At 47.9% G+C, this 17,667-nt stretch overlaps 1 protein-coding gene across 2 annotated transcripts in view; it reads left to right on the top strand.

Moving 5' to 3' along the window:
- The window catches only part of UBOX5 (U-box domain containing 5), a 35,559-nt gene extending 19,559 nt beyond the window's left edge, over positions 1-16,000 (top strand). Inside the window, exons 2-5 of one of the 2 annotated variants that reach the window (XM_059386551.1) lie at positions 7,697-7,791; positions 9,481-10,681; positions 12,596-12,757; positions 15,267-16,000. In XM_059386551.1, coding sequence (XP_059242534.1) covers positions 7,738-7,791; positions 9,481-10,681; positions 12,596-12,757; positions 15,267-15,475 — 1,626 coding nt within the window. In that variant the 5' untranslated portion in view covers positions 7,697-7,737 and the 3' untranslated portion in view covers positions 15,476-16,000. The remainder of the gene's footprint in view (positions 1-7,696; positions 7,792-9,480; positions 10,682-12,595; positions 12,758-15,266) is intronic. The other variant, XM_059386552.1, reaches the window with a different exon arrangement.
- Positions 16,001-17,667: the final 1,667 nt, after the last annotated feature.

The raw sequence follows: 17,667 nt of genomic DNA on the forward strand, positions 1-17,667 counted from the left end.
TTGACCTGAGCCGAAGGCAGAGGCTTCAACCCACTGAGCCACCCAGGCGCCCCTATATTCTTTACCTTTTTATCTGAAATACTTTAAGAAAGGAAAAAAAAAATTTCTGTAATGAAAATTGACTTGGGGGCGCCTGAGTGGCTCAGTGGGTTAAAGCCTCTGCTTTCGGCTCAGGTCATGATCCCAGGGTCCTGGGATGGAGCCCCATGTTGGGCTCTCTGCTCAGCGGGGAGCCTGCTTCCCTTCCTCTCTCTCTGCCTGCCCCTGCCTACTTGTGATCTCTCTCTGTCAAATAAATAAAATCTTAAAAAAAAAAAAAGACAATTGACTTGTTACCTGCTTATAAACCTGTATTATCTTGCTGTCTTAGAATGCCTCCATTATCTGGCTCCAGGCTACTTCTCTGAACTGCAGAGCAATTGAGGCGTGATCTGTGGCCCTCAATTTATACTCAGACCCAGTCCCTCTTGTTCTTATATGCCAACTTTGGGAAAGGAGACTCTCATTTGTAAGTATTTAACGGAGTAAATGTATAAGTAAATACTTTAAGTATTTGCAAGAGTTCAGGTAACATGGCAGTTTCCCAGGCAGGGCTGAGGAGAGTCTTCCTGGGTGAAGCTGTTCAGATTTTCAGATGTGGAGCTGAGCCATTCTTTTTTTCTGGATTAAGCATCAAGGCAGGAGGCACTTGACCTTAAAAGATCAGGGGTGTTGGAACTAGAGAGGTGATAAGATCACATGAAGACCTCAATGGCAGCCAACCTCCTGTAGAATCCTGCAGTTTGGACATCACGATTAGCCAAATAAACAGATACTATCTTTTGTAAGATGTTTTCAGAAGGCTTTGCCACTCTTCTTCCATGCACAGTCATTTTTTCCAGTTGGATTTCCAGTTGTTTAAGTTGTTTCCATTGCTTCCCCCACCATTCTTCTTCTTATTAATAGGTTTTTAGGGGTGCCTGGCTGGCTTAGTCGGTAGAGCATGTGACTTTTGATCTTGGGGTTGTGAATTAGAGCCCCACATTGGGTATGGAGATTACTTTAAAAAAAAGGTTAAAAAAAAAGAAAAAGGATTTAAGGGGTGCCTGGATAGCTCAGTTGGTTAAGCAACTGCCTTTGGCTCAGGTTGTGGTGTTGGGGTCCTGGGATCGAGCCCCACATCGGGCTCCCTGTTCAGAGCAGAGTCTGCTTTTCCCTCTGGCCCACCCCATGGTTGTGCTCTTTCTCGCTCTCAAATAAATAAGTCAAATCTTTTATTTATTTATTTTTTTAAAGATTTGACTTATTTATTTGACAGAGATCGCAAGTAGGCAGAGAGGCAGGCAGAGAAAGAGGAAGGGAAGCAGGCTCCCTGCTGAGCAGAGAGCCCGATGCGGGGCTCGATCCCAGGATCCTGGAATCATGACCTGAGCTGAAGGCAGAGGCTTCAACCTACTGAGCCACCCAGGCGCCCCTAAGTAAAATCTTTTTTATAAAAAGGATTTAAAATGAAAAAAAAAATAGGATTTATTTTTTTAGAGTGGTTTTAGGTTTACAAGATGTTCAGCAGATATGTAGAGTTCCTGTGTACCTCCTCTTGTTTGTATACTGTTTCTTCAATTACTAACGTCTTGCATTAGTGTGTTACATTTTTTATATTTGGTGAGCCAATATCTGTACATTATTATTAACTAAACTTCATGAAAATTAAGGGTCACTGTGTTCTGTGGTTCTCTGGATTTTGATAAATGCCTAATGTCATGTATCTACCATTACAGTATCATACAGAATAGTTTCATCACCTGACCATTTCACTTTTATCTCTGTATTCCAGTGTCTAGCACAGGGCTTATAAATGTTATATGAATGTGCAATGATATCTCATCTAAAATTAGATATGAGCAATCAAATTCAGTAGAATTTGAAAAACATTTAAAGAACAATCTGCTGCAACCAAATAGAGCCTATCCTAGGAATGAAAGGATGGTTTAAAATTAGAAAAATGTGCTATCTCTCATTAGTCTGTCAGATAATAAAAATAATAAAACTCAGTATATAGAGGAAATCAGAATTGAAAGCTTATCCCTGATTTTCAGAAAACTCTGGAAATTAGAATGCTTTATTAACATAAAAAGAATATTTCAATCAGCATTATTTCAAAGCTGATACACTAAAAGGATTTTCTAATGGGACAAAACAAGCCTGGTAGCTCTGTTATTATTTCATGTAATTCTGGAAGTTCTTACTAATGAAGGTGGGAGACAAAAGGGTCACCGTTTTGAGAAAGGGGTTGTCATTATTATTGAGACTGTAGGAAACCACTGCCCCCCATAAACTGAAAATCTGTTAAAATCAATTGTTTTAATAAGATAGCTGAACATATAATAGATATCCAAGTGAAAAAGTTTCCTCTATATAGCAGAACTGGTTAGAATAATTAATGAGATAAAAGAATTCTATTACTAAATAGGCACCTTAACAAGAAACATGGAGGACCCCTTAAGAAAAATATTCAAGGGGTGCCTGGGTGGCTCAGATGGTTAAGTATTTGCCTCCGCCCTGGTGCTGATCCCAGAGTCCTAGGATCAAGGCCTGTGTCAGGCTTCCTGCTCAGTGCAGAGCCTGCTTCTCCCTCTCTCTCTGCCATTCCCTCTGCTTGTGCTGTCCAGCTCTGTCTCTCTGTCAAATAAATAAAATCTTTTAAAAAGAAAAAAAGTCAAAATTATACTAAGACAAAAATTGACTTAAGATTTTTTAAAGATTTTATTTATTTGAGAGAACATGAACGGTGGGGCAGGGGGTAGGGGCAGGTTTACTCTATTAATTTTGCTCTCTTAATTGTACTCTGTCTTGTTCCATAATGATTTTAAGTTCACTTTCAAAGTATATGTACATGATGACATAAAAATAACTGAAGGATTCAGGCAAGGAAATCTAGAGGGATGGGCCACAGATTTATTCTGAGCTTTCCAGCAGCCAAAATAGAGAAAGGATCATGATCAATTATATATATTTCATGTTTGTATCATAAAATATTGAGTTGATAGGAAAAAACAACTTTTCCTAGTACTGACACCAGAGAGAATTTTCTCATGGGTCTCAAAGAGAGGATACCACGCAGAGTAAAGAAGGATCATCTTGACAACCTAATAAAACAGCAGTCAGCTTCATTGAGGTGTTTCTTATGAAATTCCTTGCTCATGGGCCACACAGGAGTGAATAGTTGGTCAGGCTTTTGGTGGCGGGTTGAGGAGTGTGGTGATGGTTGTGTATGGACGTGAGGAAGGTCCCATACACTGCGCTGAGGTGGCACTGGGGAGGGGGCACATTATAGAGACCATAGTTATGATTCCTGGTTCATGTGTTGTGCTAATCTGGTGTCCTGTGAATTTTCACAGACAAGCCACCAAATTTTTATCAGCAAATTACATTTATTTTTGCTCCAGCTATGGGTCCACACTGCTAAGCAGTCTGTCTGATGGTGGTGTGGGATATGAATGCCCCAGCTACGGGGGAGCCAGGCAGGAAACGAGAGGTGCCGCTTAGGCTAGCATTACAGAGAATTTGCTGTGGATGGACTGAACAGTCTCTGTAAATATTCTCTCAAATTAGATTTTGATAAGTGCTGTGGAGAACAAGTAAACTATGGTCAGCTGTAGGTCCATACACTTTAATATTTGGCTAATGGCATTAACAGCCTCTTAGTTTGAGAAGCCTCATGAGGTAAGATGCTTGAATAGAGAGCTAGCTTGTCTAAAGATTTTCCTAGAAAAACAAGTTGAGGCTTGATCCAGTACATGGAAGGGGCTGTCAAGGTCAAGGTTTCCAAATTTCTACATTGTAGAGGATAGCCACATTAATTTAGGTTTTGGGAGAATTGATTTTTTAAGAAATTAATGGTATGAAAGCCTGACTTAAGTAAGAGGGGAAAAAAAAAACCCCAAAGTTGCAAAGTATCCATATAAGTTCCTGGTAAGGGGCTCTTGGGTTAAGCATCGGTCAGTTAAGCATCCGACTCTGGCTTTTGGCTCCAGTCATGACTTAATGGGTCATTGGATTGAGCCTCATGTCGGGCTCCATGCTTCAGGGTGGAGGGGTGGTCCACCCTCAGTGGGGAGTGTGCTTGAAGATTCTCTCCCTCTGCCTGTCCCTCTGCTTGCATGCATACATACACACACTCTCTCTCTCAAATAAATAAATCTTAAAAAAAAAAAAGTTCCTGGGGCACCTGGGTGGCTCAGTGGTCAAGTGTCTGCCTTTGGCTTGGGTCATGATCCCGGGGTCCTGGGATTGGGCCCTGCATCAGGCTCCCTATTTAGTGGGAGGCCTGCTTCTCCCTCTCCCACTCTCCCTGCCTGTGTTCCTTCTCTCGCTGTCTCTCTCTCTCTGTGTCAAATAAATAAAATATTAAAAAAAAAAAAAAAGTTCCTGGTAAATCCTTCCAGGAAATGATGTCCAAGTAGATAGTAACCAGCGTGGTTTAGAAGGTTTAGAAGCTGGGCTTCACCTCTCTTTAAGCCACAGTGTTTTCATCTGCAAACTAAGGACATTAGTATCCACTTGAGGGCTAACCAGTTAGTAAGGTTAGAACTGAGGGCGTCCTCTAAGCCATTTTATGTATGTGCCTTTCTAGCCAGAATTGTATTTTGCTACTAGAGGGTCCTTGTCTCATGACTCACTAGGAGTTGTTTGTGTTGGCTGAGACCCAGTGCAGAAAAAACCTTGTAAATTGTCCTACAGATTGTAGGGACAGTCAGAGTCTCCCCTCTCAGGTGTCTGAAGTGGGATTTTTTAAGTTATGAGGTAGCTGAAGTTTGGAGGCCCTATTTGCCCTCATTCTGGTCACCTCTTCAGTCCGACCACGGGAGCAGGTATCGGGTGATAGCTGAGCCAGTGTTAAAGGCAAAGGGCAGGGTAGTCCCGAGGGTAGTCACTTCTGGGCAACTTCCTTTCACAGTGCCATTTACGACTGAGTTGGGTCCTTGGATAGTTTTGAAGACTTTTCCATTTGCCTTCATACTCAGATAAGCCCTTCGTCATGGCTTCCAGAGCACCCCCTGCCCGGCTTGTTCTGGTCCTGGCATTTAAGTTCTCAGAGAAATGAATTTCATGATATGTAGAATAAATGAAAGTTAGAAGCCCACAGTATGAAGCGTCCCAAGAAGATAACAAGGAGATAGAAAGAAAGGAAAAGGTTAGTGAAATCATTGCCTCACATTGGGAAATCAGGTCAACACTTCAGGGAGCTGACAGTGTTTCTTTGGATTTGTTTTTGTCTCTGAAAGACGGAGAGAGAAAAGGCTTAAGAAGTGGACAGTGGGGTGGTGGTGATTATAGACGAGGGGCTCATCTCAACCACCTCCCCGAATTTTGATGTAATAATGCAGTTTCTGTCTCTTTGCTTGTTCTTAGCAAAGCCCTGTCCCATCAGGACAAAGCTGGGAGGAGGATGACCTACAGCGGTGGCTGACCTCACCATCTGCTCAGGGTCTGCCCAGCCCTGCACTTGCACATGTGTTATGTCACCTTCTGTGTCACTATCATCTTTTCCTTTGACCCGTTGGGCTGGCTTTTCCAGAAGTGTTTTCTTTCCTTGGTCAGGGCTTTATATTCATTTTACTACTTCTATATTCAATTAAAGTCAATGACTTAATTGTACATTGAAAACAAAACCGAAAAACTTAACAAGAAGCCACTGCCCTAATACGGCAGGAGAGTTGAGGGCAGTGCTACTCTGAATGCACTCTGGTTTCCTGGCCAAGTGGGGGCACATTTAGGGACTCTGAGAATATTTGCAGGCATAGTTCCACATACACTCATTTTTGAGTTGTGGAGAACAAGACAGGTGTCAGAAGCTGGAGACATTGTTAACACAGTCCTCCCTGGGGAAAAATAAGTTGATTCCATGTTGATAAACATGTTGATTCCATGCCAGATTCTAGTTTTATCTGAGAGAAAGTGGGAGTGAGAGAGATCACAGAGAGGGAGATGTAGATTTCCCGCTGAGCAGGGAACCCGGAGTGGGGCTTGATATCAGGACCCTGAGATCATGACCTGAGTCAAAGGCACGTGCTGTTCATGGTAATACGGACCCCAGATGATGGCCCTGTCCCTGTTGGGCTAACAGTTTTTTTTTTTTTTTTTTAAAGATTTTATTTATTTATTTGACAGACAGAGATGACAAGTAGGCAGAGAGGCAGGCAGAGAGAGAGAGAGAGAGGAGGAAGCAGGCTCTCCGCGGAGCAGACAGCCCGATGCGGGGCTCGATCCCAGGACCCTGGGATCATGACCTGAGCCGAAGGCAGAGGCTTTAACCCACTGAGCCACCCAGGTGCCCCGGGCTAACAGTTTTTGTTGTCTTGTCTGCCAGATAGAAAAACATAGAATGCCTGGCTGGCCTCATCCAGGGAGTTCAGAGCCATTGGCAAGGCCTGCCGCTAGAAGGGCTATTTCTAGTGGCTTCCCTGCTTCTGCACAAAGAGTACCAAAGGCTATTGGACATTGATCTTTGTTTTTCATTGAGCTATTGACATATTACATTGAGTAAGTTTAAGATGTACCACATAATGATTTCAGTATTTGTGTATAATACAAAATACAATAGTAAGTTTAGTTAACAATCATTACTTCATGCAGATAAAAGTTACAGCTTTTGTTCTTTTGATGAGAACTTTTAAGGTCTCCTCTCAGCCGCCTTCAAATACACAGTGAAGTGTTGTTAACTATAGTCACCATGCTATACATTTCCTCCTCAGAACTTGTAACTTGTAACTAACATGTTAGTACTTTTTGACCACCTTCATCCATTCTCCCCTATCCTGGACATTAGTCATTAAATTGCTGTTTGGGTTAGATGTCCTTTTTTTTCTTTTTTGCCACTTTTTTTTTTTTTTTTTTAAGATTGCTACACACAGAGAGAGAGATCACAAGCAGGCAGAGAGGCAGGTAGAGAGAAGGGGAAGCAGGCTCCCTGCTGAGCAGAGAGCCCAGTGCAGGGCTTGATCCCAGGACCCTGGGATCAGGACCTGAGCCGAAGGCAGAGGCTTAACCCATTGAGCCACCCAGGTGCTCCGGGTGAGATGTGCTTTTAAGGTGCTTTCCAAGTCTAAGATTTTCTGTTTCTCAGTGGTGGTGTTTCAGACTCTTCTAATTGTTTTCATTTTAATAAGAAGATAAAAGTACAGTAACAGGTGTTAAATGACAAAGATGCCTACCACTATGACTATTTTCTGTGACCTGTTCCATTTGGAACCCTCTGGCTGAGTAGTTCTGTTCTCTTTGCTCTGCCACTTTTGACCCTCTCTTTCCTGTGGGGAGCCCCTTGCAGAGCTGACAGTCCCTTGCTTCCACAGGGTCCAGCTGTCAGTCTTGGCCAAGCTGCACAGGCTGCAAGAGACGGCTCCTCTCTGGGGTACCCTGGCCGGCTCAGTCGGTGGAGCGTGGGACTCTTGATCTCAGGGTTGTGAGTTCGAACCCTGGGGTAGAGTTTACTTAGATAAATAAAACCTAAAAAAAAAAAAAAAGAAAAAAAGGCTCCTCTGCAATTTTTCGGTAACTCATTCTTCCCTAGCATCATATGTATGATGTGATTAGACCATGATTGCGTGCGTGGAAGTCCTTGTTACCCTGTTTGGTTCTCTTCCCTTAGGAATCAACTCCTTAAAGTTTAGAATTGAACTTTAACTTGTCTAATACCAAGTTTTGTTTTTTATTGAAGGCTGTTTCTGATGCTTGGAAGCTACCCTTTCAGCCACAAAGATGGTCATCAATCTTTGCCTCCCACAGTTCAGACCAAGAGTTTATTGCAACAAGGTAAACAAAACAAGTATGCACATAAGTATAAGATGGGCTGCTTTTCTTGTTTTCCCCCATTCCTACCTTGTGTACGTGGACTTGATTTAGGCGTCGTGGCAACCTTCTCTGTTTCAGATCCCACCAGGTGATACTTAGGTAAGCATGGGTCAGGCTGCCCCTCTAGAGTCATACAACACTGTTAGAAGGTGAGCTGTGGGTCATTTTTCTGGAGGGTCATATTCATTGTGCTCCTCCCTCTGATGATAAATTTTAATCCTGCTCAAAGTCCTAGTGAAGGTAGAGAGCTACTGTCTCTCCCCTGCCGTTCTTCCCACTTACTTCTCACACGAGAAATAATGGCTTGTATTTGTTATTTGGATTCCTTCTTTATTACCTGAATTAAGCTGCTTCCCCTTTTGTACAAAGGCGGTATCTTTCCACAGCCCAGAACAAGGTGTAAGGATACTGCAAGGGGAAATTTGAACCCTCCCTTAATTTGGACCTTCTGCACACAGCGTACTATTTCAGGTTCCCAGACTGTGAAACTGATTTCTTCCAACAGAGATACAGGTACCCCCACCCCCACCCCCGCCCTTCCCTGCTATCTGAGAAGAACATTCCTATGAAACCTTTCATAAGCTGAAATGGCATATGATGAAGAGTATCCCCTGCTTTCCAGAAGTTCACTTTAGGCCACTTTGATTTTACAAAAGACCTATGTTAGTGTAATAATGACTTTTTTTTTGTAAAAGCAAAAAGTCTCTGAATTCTGGATTTCTTTTGGTTAGCAAAAACAGGTATTAATGTAGGTCTTTATAAAAGCAAAGTGGTGTGATGTGAACTTTCAGATGCCCAGGGTTGGGGGTGGGGTATCTGTATCTTAAAATCTCTACCAGTTATAACAAATACTAGAAATTTAAGATGGGAGAAAGTTACCCATACTCCCACCCCCATAGCATATTCACTTTTCTGGATTTCCCACAGTATTGTGGTCCTTATTTCTGAACACACATTTTTTTAACCAAGTTCCAACAATCACAGATGTACCAGAAGATTGTTTATTGTGTCTTGCTAGGGAAACTGTTATAATTGGTAGAGTCCAAATACAAAATTAAGAACTTTAATGAATATCTTTGTTTTCCCATAAGACACTATGGTTTCATCCTCTTAAATTAAAAAGGAAAAAAAAAACCCACTAGTTTATCTGCTCTTTTATTTTGAAGGGATTTTTGGTTGGGTTGAACAGTTCTGTTGCTTGGGTTTGTTTGTTTTTTTTTTTAAGATTCCTCCTATTTATTTGTCAGAGACAGAGAGGGAACACAAGCAGGGGAAGTAGGAGAGGAAGAAGCAGGCTTCCCACAGAGCAGGGAGCCCAATGCAGGTCTTGATCCCAGGCCAGTGGGTTCATGACCCAACCCAAAGGCAGAGGCTTAACGACTAAGCCACCCAGGCATTCCAGTTGTTCGTATTTTTTAAGGATGGGCTGTACTTGGGAACAAATTGCCCTTGGCCTTTGACCTGACTTTGAATGCATCCTCCTCCACCCCCCAAAAGACAGGAGAATTTGGTGTAATAGAGGCCATTTTAAATGAGGAACTTAATATTTTCTTTAAATAATTTTCTTAGAAGTGGTAAGTTCTTGAAAACTAGTTGCCTTTGTTTGGATCGCATCAAATGAATGCATTTCATGTTTGTCATTAACTCTAGATATCAGCTGATGGTTACGAAGTAGAAAATCTCATCTCTGAAGACCTCACAAAGAGAAGTCGTGGTTTTAGGACAGAATATTTCATTAAGCCACCAGTCTATGTGACAGTTTCCTTTCCCTTCAGTGTGGAAATCTGTAGGATTAACATAGACCTCGCGGTGGGGGGAGGCCAGAATGTCACAGGCCTGGAAATGTACACATCTGCCTCGTCCGGCAGAGCATCCTGGAATGCCCCCGAGTGCCGGACCCCGGGCCTGGCCGAGCCATCCATCCCAGACAAGGAGGCATTCACCTTGGTAGGCAAAGTCTTACTGAAAAACCAGAGCCAAGTGGTGTTTAGCCACAGGGGCTTCAAGGCCAGGCCACCTTTTGGCCCAATGGAAGCCACACTCCCCTCTCCTGCTGTCGTGACACAGGAGCTCTGGAATAAAGGGGGCCTTTCTCTTAGCCACGTGGCCCATCTCAAGATCTGTATCACCCACGTGACAGGCAGCGGTATCCCTTGCATTAGACGATTAGAAGTGTGGGGCCAGCCGGCTAAAACCTGCTCTCAGGAGGTGATAGACAGCATCATGCTGCTGGCCTCTGAGAGTCTCCCTCAGGACCTGGCTCTGCAGGCCCCAGCCTTGCCCATGGAGAGTGACTGTGATCCTGGAGGCCTGTCTGAGGGCCAGCAGGCCCCCTCTAGCCTGCAGGAGCTCGCTGAGGTGATCCGGGATGTGCCTGAGGAGTTCCTGGATCCCATTACCCTGGAGATCATGCCTTGCCCCATGCTGCTGCCCTCAGGCAAGGTCATTGACCAGAGCACGCTGGAGAAGTGTAACCGCAGCGAAGCCGTGTGGGGCCGCGTGCCCAGCGACCCTTTCACAGGGGTAGCCTTTACCCCACATTCTCAGCCCCTGCCTCACCCCTCCCTGAAGGCCCGGATCGACCATTTTCTGCTCCAGCACTCCATCCCTGGCTGCCATCTGCTCGGGAGAGCACAGACTGCATTGGCGGTGACACCGTCTTCCATTGCTCTGCCCTCTCGGAAGAGGAGGATGGAGCAGGCCGAACGCACCCCAGACGGGAGCCTCGGTATCAACACTTCCTGTTTTTCTACCACAAGCCTTCTGGTCTCACCCACTACCTCAGAGCACACTGCTAAGAAAATGAAAGCTGCCAGTGAGCTGGGCCTGACACACATGGACTGCTCCACAGGTACTCCGCATTCTACATCCATGTCCATGGTCATCCCCATGCTTCCCAGGTGACGCTTGGCACCGTCACCCTGTGTTTTCTGCTTTGCCACCTTAAATTCGCCCCACACATACTGACGTAAAACACCGTGCATGTGTGACCTCATAGCTTCTCTGGTCAGGAGTCCGGGCGTGGTTTGGCAGGGACACCTGCTTCAGGGTCTTCCGCAGCCACGGTCATAGTGTGTGCAAACAAGATGGAAGTCACAGTCTTGTATAACCCAGTCGACATCCTATCATGTTTGCTATATTCTGTTAGAGACGAGTCACAAAGGCCAGCCCACACTGCAGTGGAGGGGGTACCGGGGTACCCAAGGCAGGAGTATCTGGAGGCGGGTCTCATTGGGAACCATTTCAGACACTCTCCCACACCACTGGTTCCAGTTTTGTTCAGTGGTGTTTTTTTTTGTTTATTTGTTTGTTTTTATTCAATGTTTGTAACTGAAGATTTATGGTAGAATTTTGTCTACTGCCTTTTCAGTGTCAATGGAGAGGATGCTACGATTTTTCATCCTGAGCTCTTTTAATGTGAAAAAATACATTAATAGGCTTCTGAATATTGAGCCAGTATTACATTCCTGGAAGAGACTCCATTTGGTCATGCTTCTTTTCATGTTCAGCTTGGATCTGTTTGCTAGTGTTTTTTATTTTGGATAATTTGGACTCTCGTGTATGTGTGTATGTATGCATGGGCACATGCCAACTTTGGTTGTGTTTTGTTATAAAAGATTTATTTGCTCCATATGAAGAATTAAGAAAATTTCCTTTACTAAACTTTAGAACACTATAATAGTATCAGGATCATTTACTCTTATGTATATCTGGTAGAGTTGGCCCGTGACTGTCCATGCCACCTGCTTTTTAAGGTAGTAGCTCTTTGACACTTTCTTTTTCCTTATGAAAATTAGTCTGTTTAGATTTTATCATTCTTCTAATTTCCTCTATTATAAAAACACTAGGTAAATAGCATGCTTAAAAGGTTATATCTGGTTTTGAGTATAAGTTTTAGTTAACATGACTCTCAGAAACTCCTGGAAGAATTTGAGGTACATCAGGGTAAGACAAGGAAAGATCCTTAGACCCTGATGTCTCTGAGGTCTCTGGTGGTGTTGGCCTTGACAGATTTGTTGGGGACATAGGACAGTGCAGACCCATGCTTTAGGGCCCCAAGCAAGTCCTACAAACTGTAGACAGTCTTCCACTCCCTGCTGTAGGGTGGTGTTGTGAACCCTGCTACCAGGTGGGTCTCTGGGTTCTTTCTTGGACAGCTGTGCCCCTCCCCCGGTGTCTTCACCCTTAACCCACTGGTGGGCTTTCTGTGGACCACACCGAGAGGGTGTGGGCAGAGTGAGGTCTCTGTTATTCCGCTTGGTAATGACCACTTTGCTTTACTCAGCAGGAAGGAGAGAACACGAGCGCCCAGAGGTGCAAGCCAGTGACCCTGCGGAGTGGCGGGGGCCTCAGAAGGGAGGAGACGAGGAAAGGCTGCTGGTGAAGGAGTGGACAGGGAGCAGGGGCACAAAGCTGGGCCTTTGCCCAGTCATTTCCTTGGCCTGCAAGACCTACAGAAAGTAGGGTGCAGTTCCACAGGAGAGCCACCAGGTGGCCCGGGCTTGGCCTGCAGTTTGTCTGGGAAGAGGAAAGCTAGAGCAGAGCCCAGGAACCATGGAAAGCTGGGTGGGGCTTTACCTGCTGGTATTCGGTCATCACAGTCCACTAGCAGACATTGCTGGGGGAAGAGGGGAAGTGCTTCACATTTGTGTCCATTTGAAGCTGGAAGTGCCGTTTGAGTAGTCAGTCCTTCACGGACTTATGGTTGCTCTTCTCTTTTGCTGAACCTCTCTTTGGATATTGTGGTCTGTGCATCTCTTGTCAGGTCCAGTGTCTCATGAGCAGAAGCTGTCACAAAGCTTGGAAGTTGCCTTGACGTCGACCCTTGGCTCCATGCCCTCCTTCACAGCTCGGCTGACCAGGGGGCAGCTCCAGCACCTGGGCACAAGAGAAAGCAGCACCTCCTGGAGGCCAGGCTCCTGCTCGGGTAACCAAGGCCCCATCTATCTCCTGGGAGCCCTGGGACGGGAGGCTGGGCCTTGCCTCTGGGGCTCTGCCAACCGCCATGCCTGGCCTCCTCAACCCTGGCACCTGGGCTCACGGAGACCCTGGTCTCCTTCCTTTTCCAGGGGGAGTTGAGGGGTTCCTGTGAAGTGTAACTCTTCACAAGAAAGGCTTTCTTTGGTTAAGTCTTAGTAATTCTATGGTCTTAGGGCTTGGCAGCTCTGTGGTGTTTCATGTTTGTCCTTCTATGTTTAGTTTTCATATCTAGTCTGTCTCCCATCTGACACCTGGGTGGATTATTTCATGTAACTGTGGGGGGAGTTTGGGACTGTCCTCTTCGTCCCTTCCTGTCAACATTTTCCCTGGTGTTTCGGCAAAGAACTTGGGCGGCTTACTGAGCCAGTTTTTGCCTACCCTGAATCTGGGACCACATTAGATAGATTCAGCTAGGATATAAAGTGAGAGAATCTGCTGGAATGCTGGGACAGTTTTTATGGGATGAAGGCTGAGGAAGCTCATGATAAGGTGGACACTCAGTTCCTGTTGCCCATCCATAGCTGGGCCATTCTCTTGTCTGGATCCTGGGCCATCTTACCTCTTCTGCTTCTCATCCCCACCCCTCTTATCTCTCTGATTTTGTTTCCATCCTGGCTGGGCCCCAGAACCTTCTTGTCCAGGTGACGAGTGGTTTCCATGAACTTCAGACCCAGTGGCCGCTCACCCTCTCAGCAGTGTCTAATGTGGCCAGCCAGCCCCACCTTCCCAAAACGCCTTCTCTCTTGGCCTTCAGATGGTACACTCTTTTTCTCCCTTTTCCACCATCCCTTTGAAGTTTCCACTGCTGGCTCTTCCGCCTCTTCCAGACTTTGGTCCTGGACCCTCTTCTCTGTCCTCTCTGTCATCACAGCAAGAGCCCATCGGCGGGTGAATGCCCTTGCTCACCTGTAGCCCCTTCTCCTTGGAGCTCAAACCCCAGCCTCCCTGACAGCTGCCTGGCCCCTCCCCATGAGAAACTCATGGATATTTCTTGGGTTAAATTCTAACTCAGAACTGCAAACACCCTCCAGAGCTCTCCCTGCACCTGCCATAACCCCAGTGCTGATAAAGAGCAGCCTCGGGGTGCCTGGGTGGCTCAGTGGGTTAAGGCCTCTGCTTTCAGCTCAGGTTGTGATCTCAGGTCCTGGGATCCAGCCCCGCATCAGATTCTCTGCTCGGCAGGGAGCCTACTTCCTCCTCTTTCTCTGCCTGCCTCTCTGCCTGCTTGTGATCTCTCTCTGTCAAATAAATAAAATCTTAAAAAAAAAAAAGAGCAGATTCTTCTGCCCTTTGATCAGGTCTGTAATACGGACATCATCATTGGTTTCCTTCAACATTCTTGATACTCATTCATCCTCAAGTCTTGTTGGTACTCCTCCGGGTGAGCCTCAGAGCCCTGTTCTCTGCTGCCCTCTGGCCCCGGCGCCTGTGCTGTGCCCCCCCACGCCCTGCAGCAGCCCTGCGGCTCCCTGGCAGCCACCCTTGCCTGTTGCTCCCAGGGGGCAGAGGGGTCTTCGTGTGCTGTCAGCCAGCTTGTGACACTGTACTTCTTAGACGTCTCTCAGGGCAACCAGTTGAATCTGGAATCATCCTGCTGCCTGTGAAGTCCTGTGTGCCCCAGCCTGCCCCCCACTGCAGTCTCGCCTGAAGCCAGTCTCATACATCACACCTCTGGGTCCTGTCTTTCTTTTGTGGACCAGCTATTCTCTTGGTTTGGTTTGGTTCTGGACCAGCCATTCTTTGTACTTCCTATCCATTTCTCTGCATGGCTAGTCCCTTTTCTTCCCCCAAGAGGCCCCCCTGGCCTTCTCTAGAGGGGTGTGGACTGAGGCACCCTCCTGAGGGAAGCTGGGAAAGAGAGCGCCTGCAGCGCAGGAAGGGGATTGGCAGCTCAGAGGGGAACTGCCAGGCTGAAGAGAAGCAGATGCCAGGCCCAGCGGGCAGTTCCGCTACAGACAGACCTCAGCCCTACCCCTCTGGTTCCCCCCTTCCTCCCGGGACCTGGGTGGCCTTGCTGTACCTGACCCCTTTCTGCTTTTTACTTGTCTTGTGGCCTCTTGCCTCTTAGTTTTGTTGTCAAGATGAGCTGTGCCCCACTCTGACCTTGGCAGCCTGTCCCAGTGGAAAGTAAATCCTGCTCAGAGACCGGGAGGGAGGGCTCGGTGTGACCTGCCTGCCCTCAGAAGCCAGTTCTTTCTTGAGCACTTATTGGAGCACCAAGATTTAATCATTGAGGGGAGGCCTCCCAGGTTCCCAGGCTCCCCAAGACCCTGTCCTCCCAGATCAGTTCGAAGTGGCCCCGGGAGGGATAAAGCCTATGCTGCGGCAGGGGTGGAGGGTGAGGAAGCTTCTTGTCCCACTCCAGGCATCTGCCTGGCCATTGGGATGGAGCCTGACCCAGGGGGCAGGGGGCGCCTTTCCCTAACCTTGGCCTCTTTTCCTCCCTAATTTACCAGAGCAGCCTGGGAGCGTCCCAGGCCCCGAGTGCGCCTCCTGCAAAAGAGTGTTTTCTCCCTACTTCAAAAAGGAGCCAGTGTACCAGCTTCCCTGTGGCCACCTCCTATGCCGGCCGTGCCTGGGTGAGAAGCAGCGCTCCCTGCCCATGGCCTGCACAGCCTGCCAGCAACCATTTGCCAGCCAGGACGTGCTGCGGGTCCACTTCTGAGTGATCAGCCTCAGCCTGAGAAGACCCACCGAGGGGAGTCACTGAGGGAATGGGGTCAAGAATCCCTGAGGTCTGGCCAGGTCCCAAGCACAGAGGGGCCCTTTCTTCCCCAGGGGCTTTCCCTTTGTCTCCTTCCACAGTGTAGCACCCAGGCCAGGGCCAGAGTGCAGGGAAGGAGGGGGCACTCTTTCCTGCTCAAGTGGCAATAGGATAACAAAGCCATAGTTTGGGCTGGGAGGGATGGGGGACCTATCCCTGCCTTCCTGAGCCTCCCTGTCACCCCCCCACCCCCGCCAGAGCCCAGGGGCTGTGAGAGTCAGCCGGGGCTCCCCACATTGCCCGCACACACACCCCGGCCCTGCAGGGTGGGTGTGAGTGGAGCACAACAGACCGTGGCTCAGGATCTCGAAGATAGCCTCTGCTTTCGGTGTCACCCGGGAGTGCTCGGTGGCGGGGGTCTTAGTGAATGACTCAGCCCCCGACTGGCAGACCACTCCGAGCCTTAATAAAGCAATGGTTGACGTCTGTCCACTGTGGGCTTCCTCCTGACAAAGTGCCTATCTATTGTCATACGTCTGTCCCCCACCGGCACCCACACAAAGTGAGGCTGTCACAGGGCAGCCTCGAGCCGTCATGGCAACCCAGTCAGGCTGCAATTCAGGTCCATAGCCTGAAGGGATGAGAAGTCACGTTTCCAGATGCATCTGACGTGTGAGGGTTTGCACATGGGTGTGGGAGCGAGTGGGGAGGCTGGACACCCACTGAGCTGCATTCAGCCCAGCTGGCAGTTCTGCCCTCTGAGGCCGACGGAGCTTTGCCACACAGGGCCCTTGTCAGGAGAAGTACTTGAACAAGTAAGCTGCGTTCTTTTCATGCAGAGTTTAGTTTGTGGAGTCCCAGGGTAATCTGTACTCCTACAACTGTTGACTGCGTGGAAGGTTCTAGTCCCTGCAAGAACATCTGTGCGAAAGTGCACCAGGCACTTACCCACTCCCCTGTGAGTCCGTGGGCAGGCTAAGGGGCCTCAAGCTGCCCCGAAATCCCAGCTGCCTGCTCTCTGCCCGCCCCCCTCACAGGCCTGCTGCCGCTTCTGCCCCAGGGCGGTGACAGGGAAGGAGGCAGAGCTATAGTCTTACACTGGCAGCTAATTAAAAATTCTGATTCTTGGACTCAAGTCCAGAGCCAGGAATTTAGAGATCTGGGGTAGGGGCTAGAGATTCCTAGGGGATTTGCGTGTCCCCAGAAGAAATTCCTTCCCTCTGCCGTCTTGCGGCCGTTCCCTTCACACAGCCTCACCTGAGACTTCAGGGTCTGTGCTGGTGGGCTTTCCTCTTAGCTAGCGAGGCTCCTGGGTGCTCTTTGACATTAAAGGTCTAAGCTATTCCAGATTCTTGCCTTACCCTCTTTGCCTCCTTGTATTGTAAGAAAAGCCCCACCCAGCATTTGTAGCAGAAGCTGTGCTAGGGGTGGGGCCATTCACGTCCTTAGCCCGCGGTGGCCTCAGGCAGGGTAGCAGCCCACTCAGCCCTCTGGAGCCAGTTCACCACTCAGGAATCCCCCTGGCAGGGGGGCATCCTGTCTGCCTCACCCCAGGGGCCAGAGGCCGCTGCTCCCCGGCCCCCCCCCCCCCCGCCCGGTTCCTGCAGCAGGCATGCCCAGGTTAGGGCCAAGCTGCCTCCCCACCTGTGGAGGGGCCTGGTGATCTGCATTTCAAACCAGCTTTTATTTCCAGATGGCCCTGGTGGGAAACCAGGCTTGGGAGCCACTGGGGAGGACAATTGCTGTCCTGTGCCCAGGTGGAGCCACACGCACATCCTTGGACATGCATCCCTTTTTATCTTACTGTTTTTTAAGCTCTACACCCAATGTGGGGGTTGAACTCACAACCCCAAGATCAGGAGTCACATGCTCTACTGACTGAGCCAGCCAGGTGCCCCTTTATCTTATTCTGAAGAGTCCCCCCCACCCCCCAAAGGATGTGGTCTTTTCCGCCCTTGCCCGAAATAGCACTAAGCGCTGCTGGGCTAATTCTCTCCCCTAGAAAATGGGAATAATAGTTCTCTTGCTGCCAGCGAGGCTCAGAGGGCAGTTTATTTCTCAGCAGCGCCCCGGGCCAGGCACAGAACAGCTCCACAGGGAGCACGGAGTTGGGCCCCACTGACTCTGGGAAGACTCCGGAGCATCAAGCCTTG

The sequence above is a fragment of the Mustela nigripes genome, unplaced genomic scaffold, assembly GCF_022355385.1.
Source record: "Mustela nigripes isolate SB6536 unplaced genomic scaffold, MUSNIG.SB6536 HiC_scaffold_75, whole genome shotgun sequence".
NCBI classification, from domain to species: Eukaryota; Metazoa; Chordata; class Mammalia; order Carnivora; family Mustelidae; genus Mustela; species Mustela nigripes.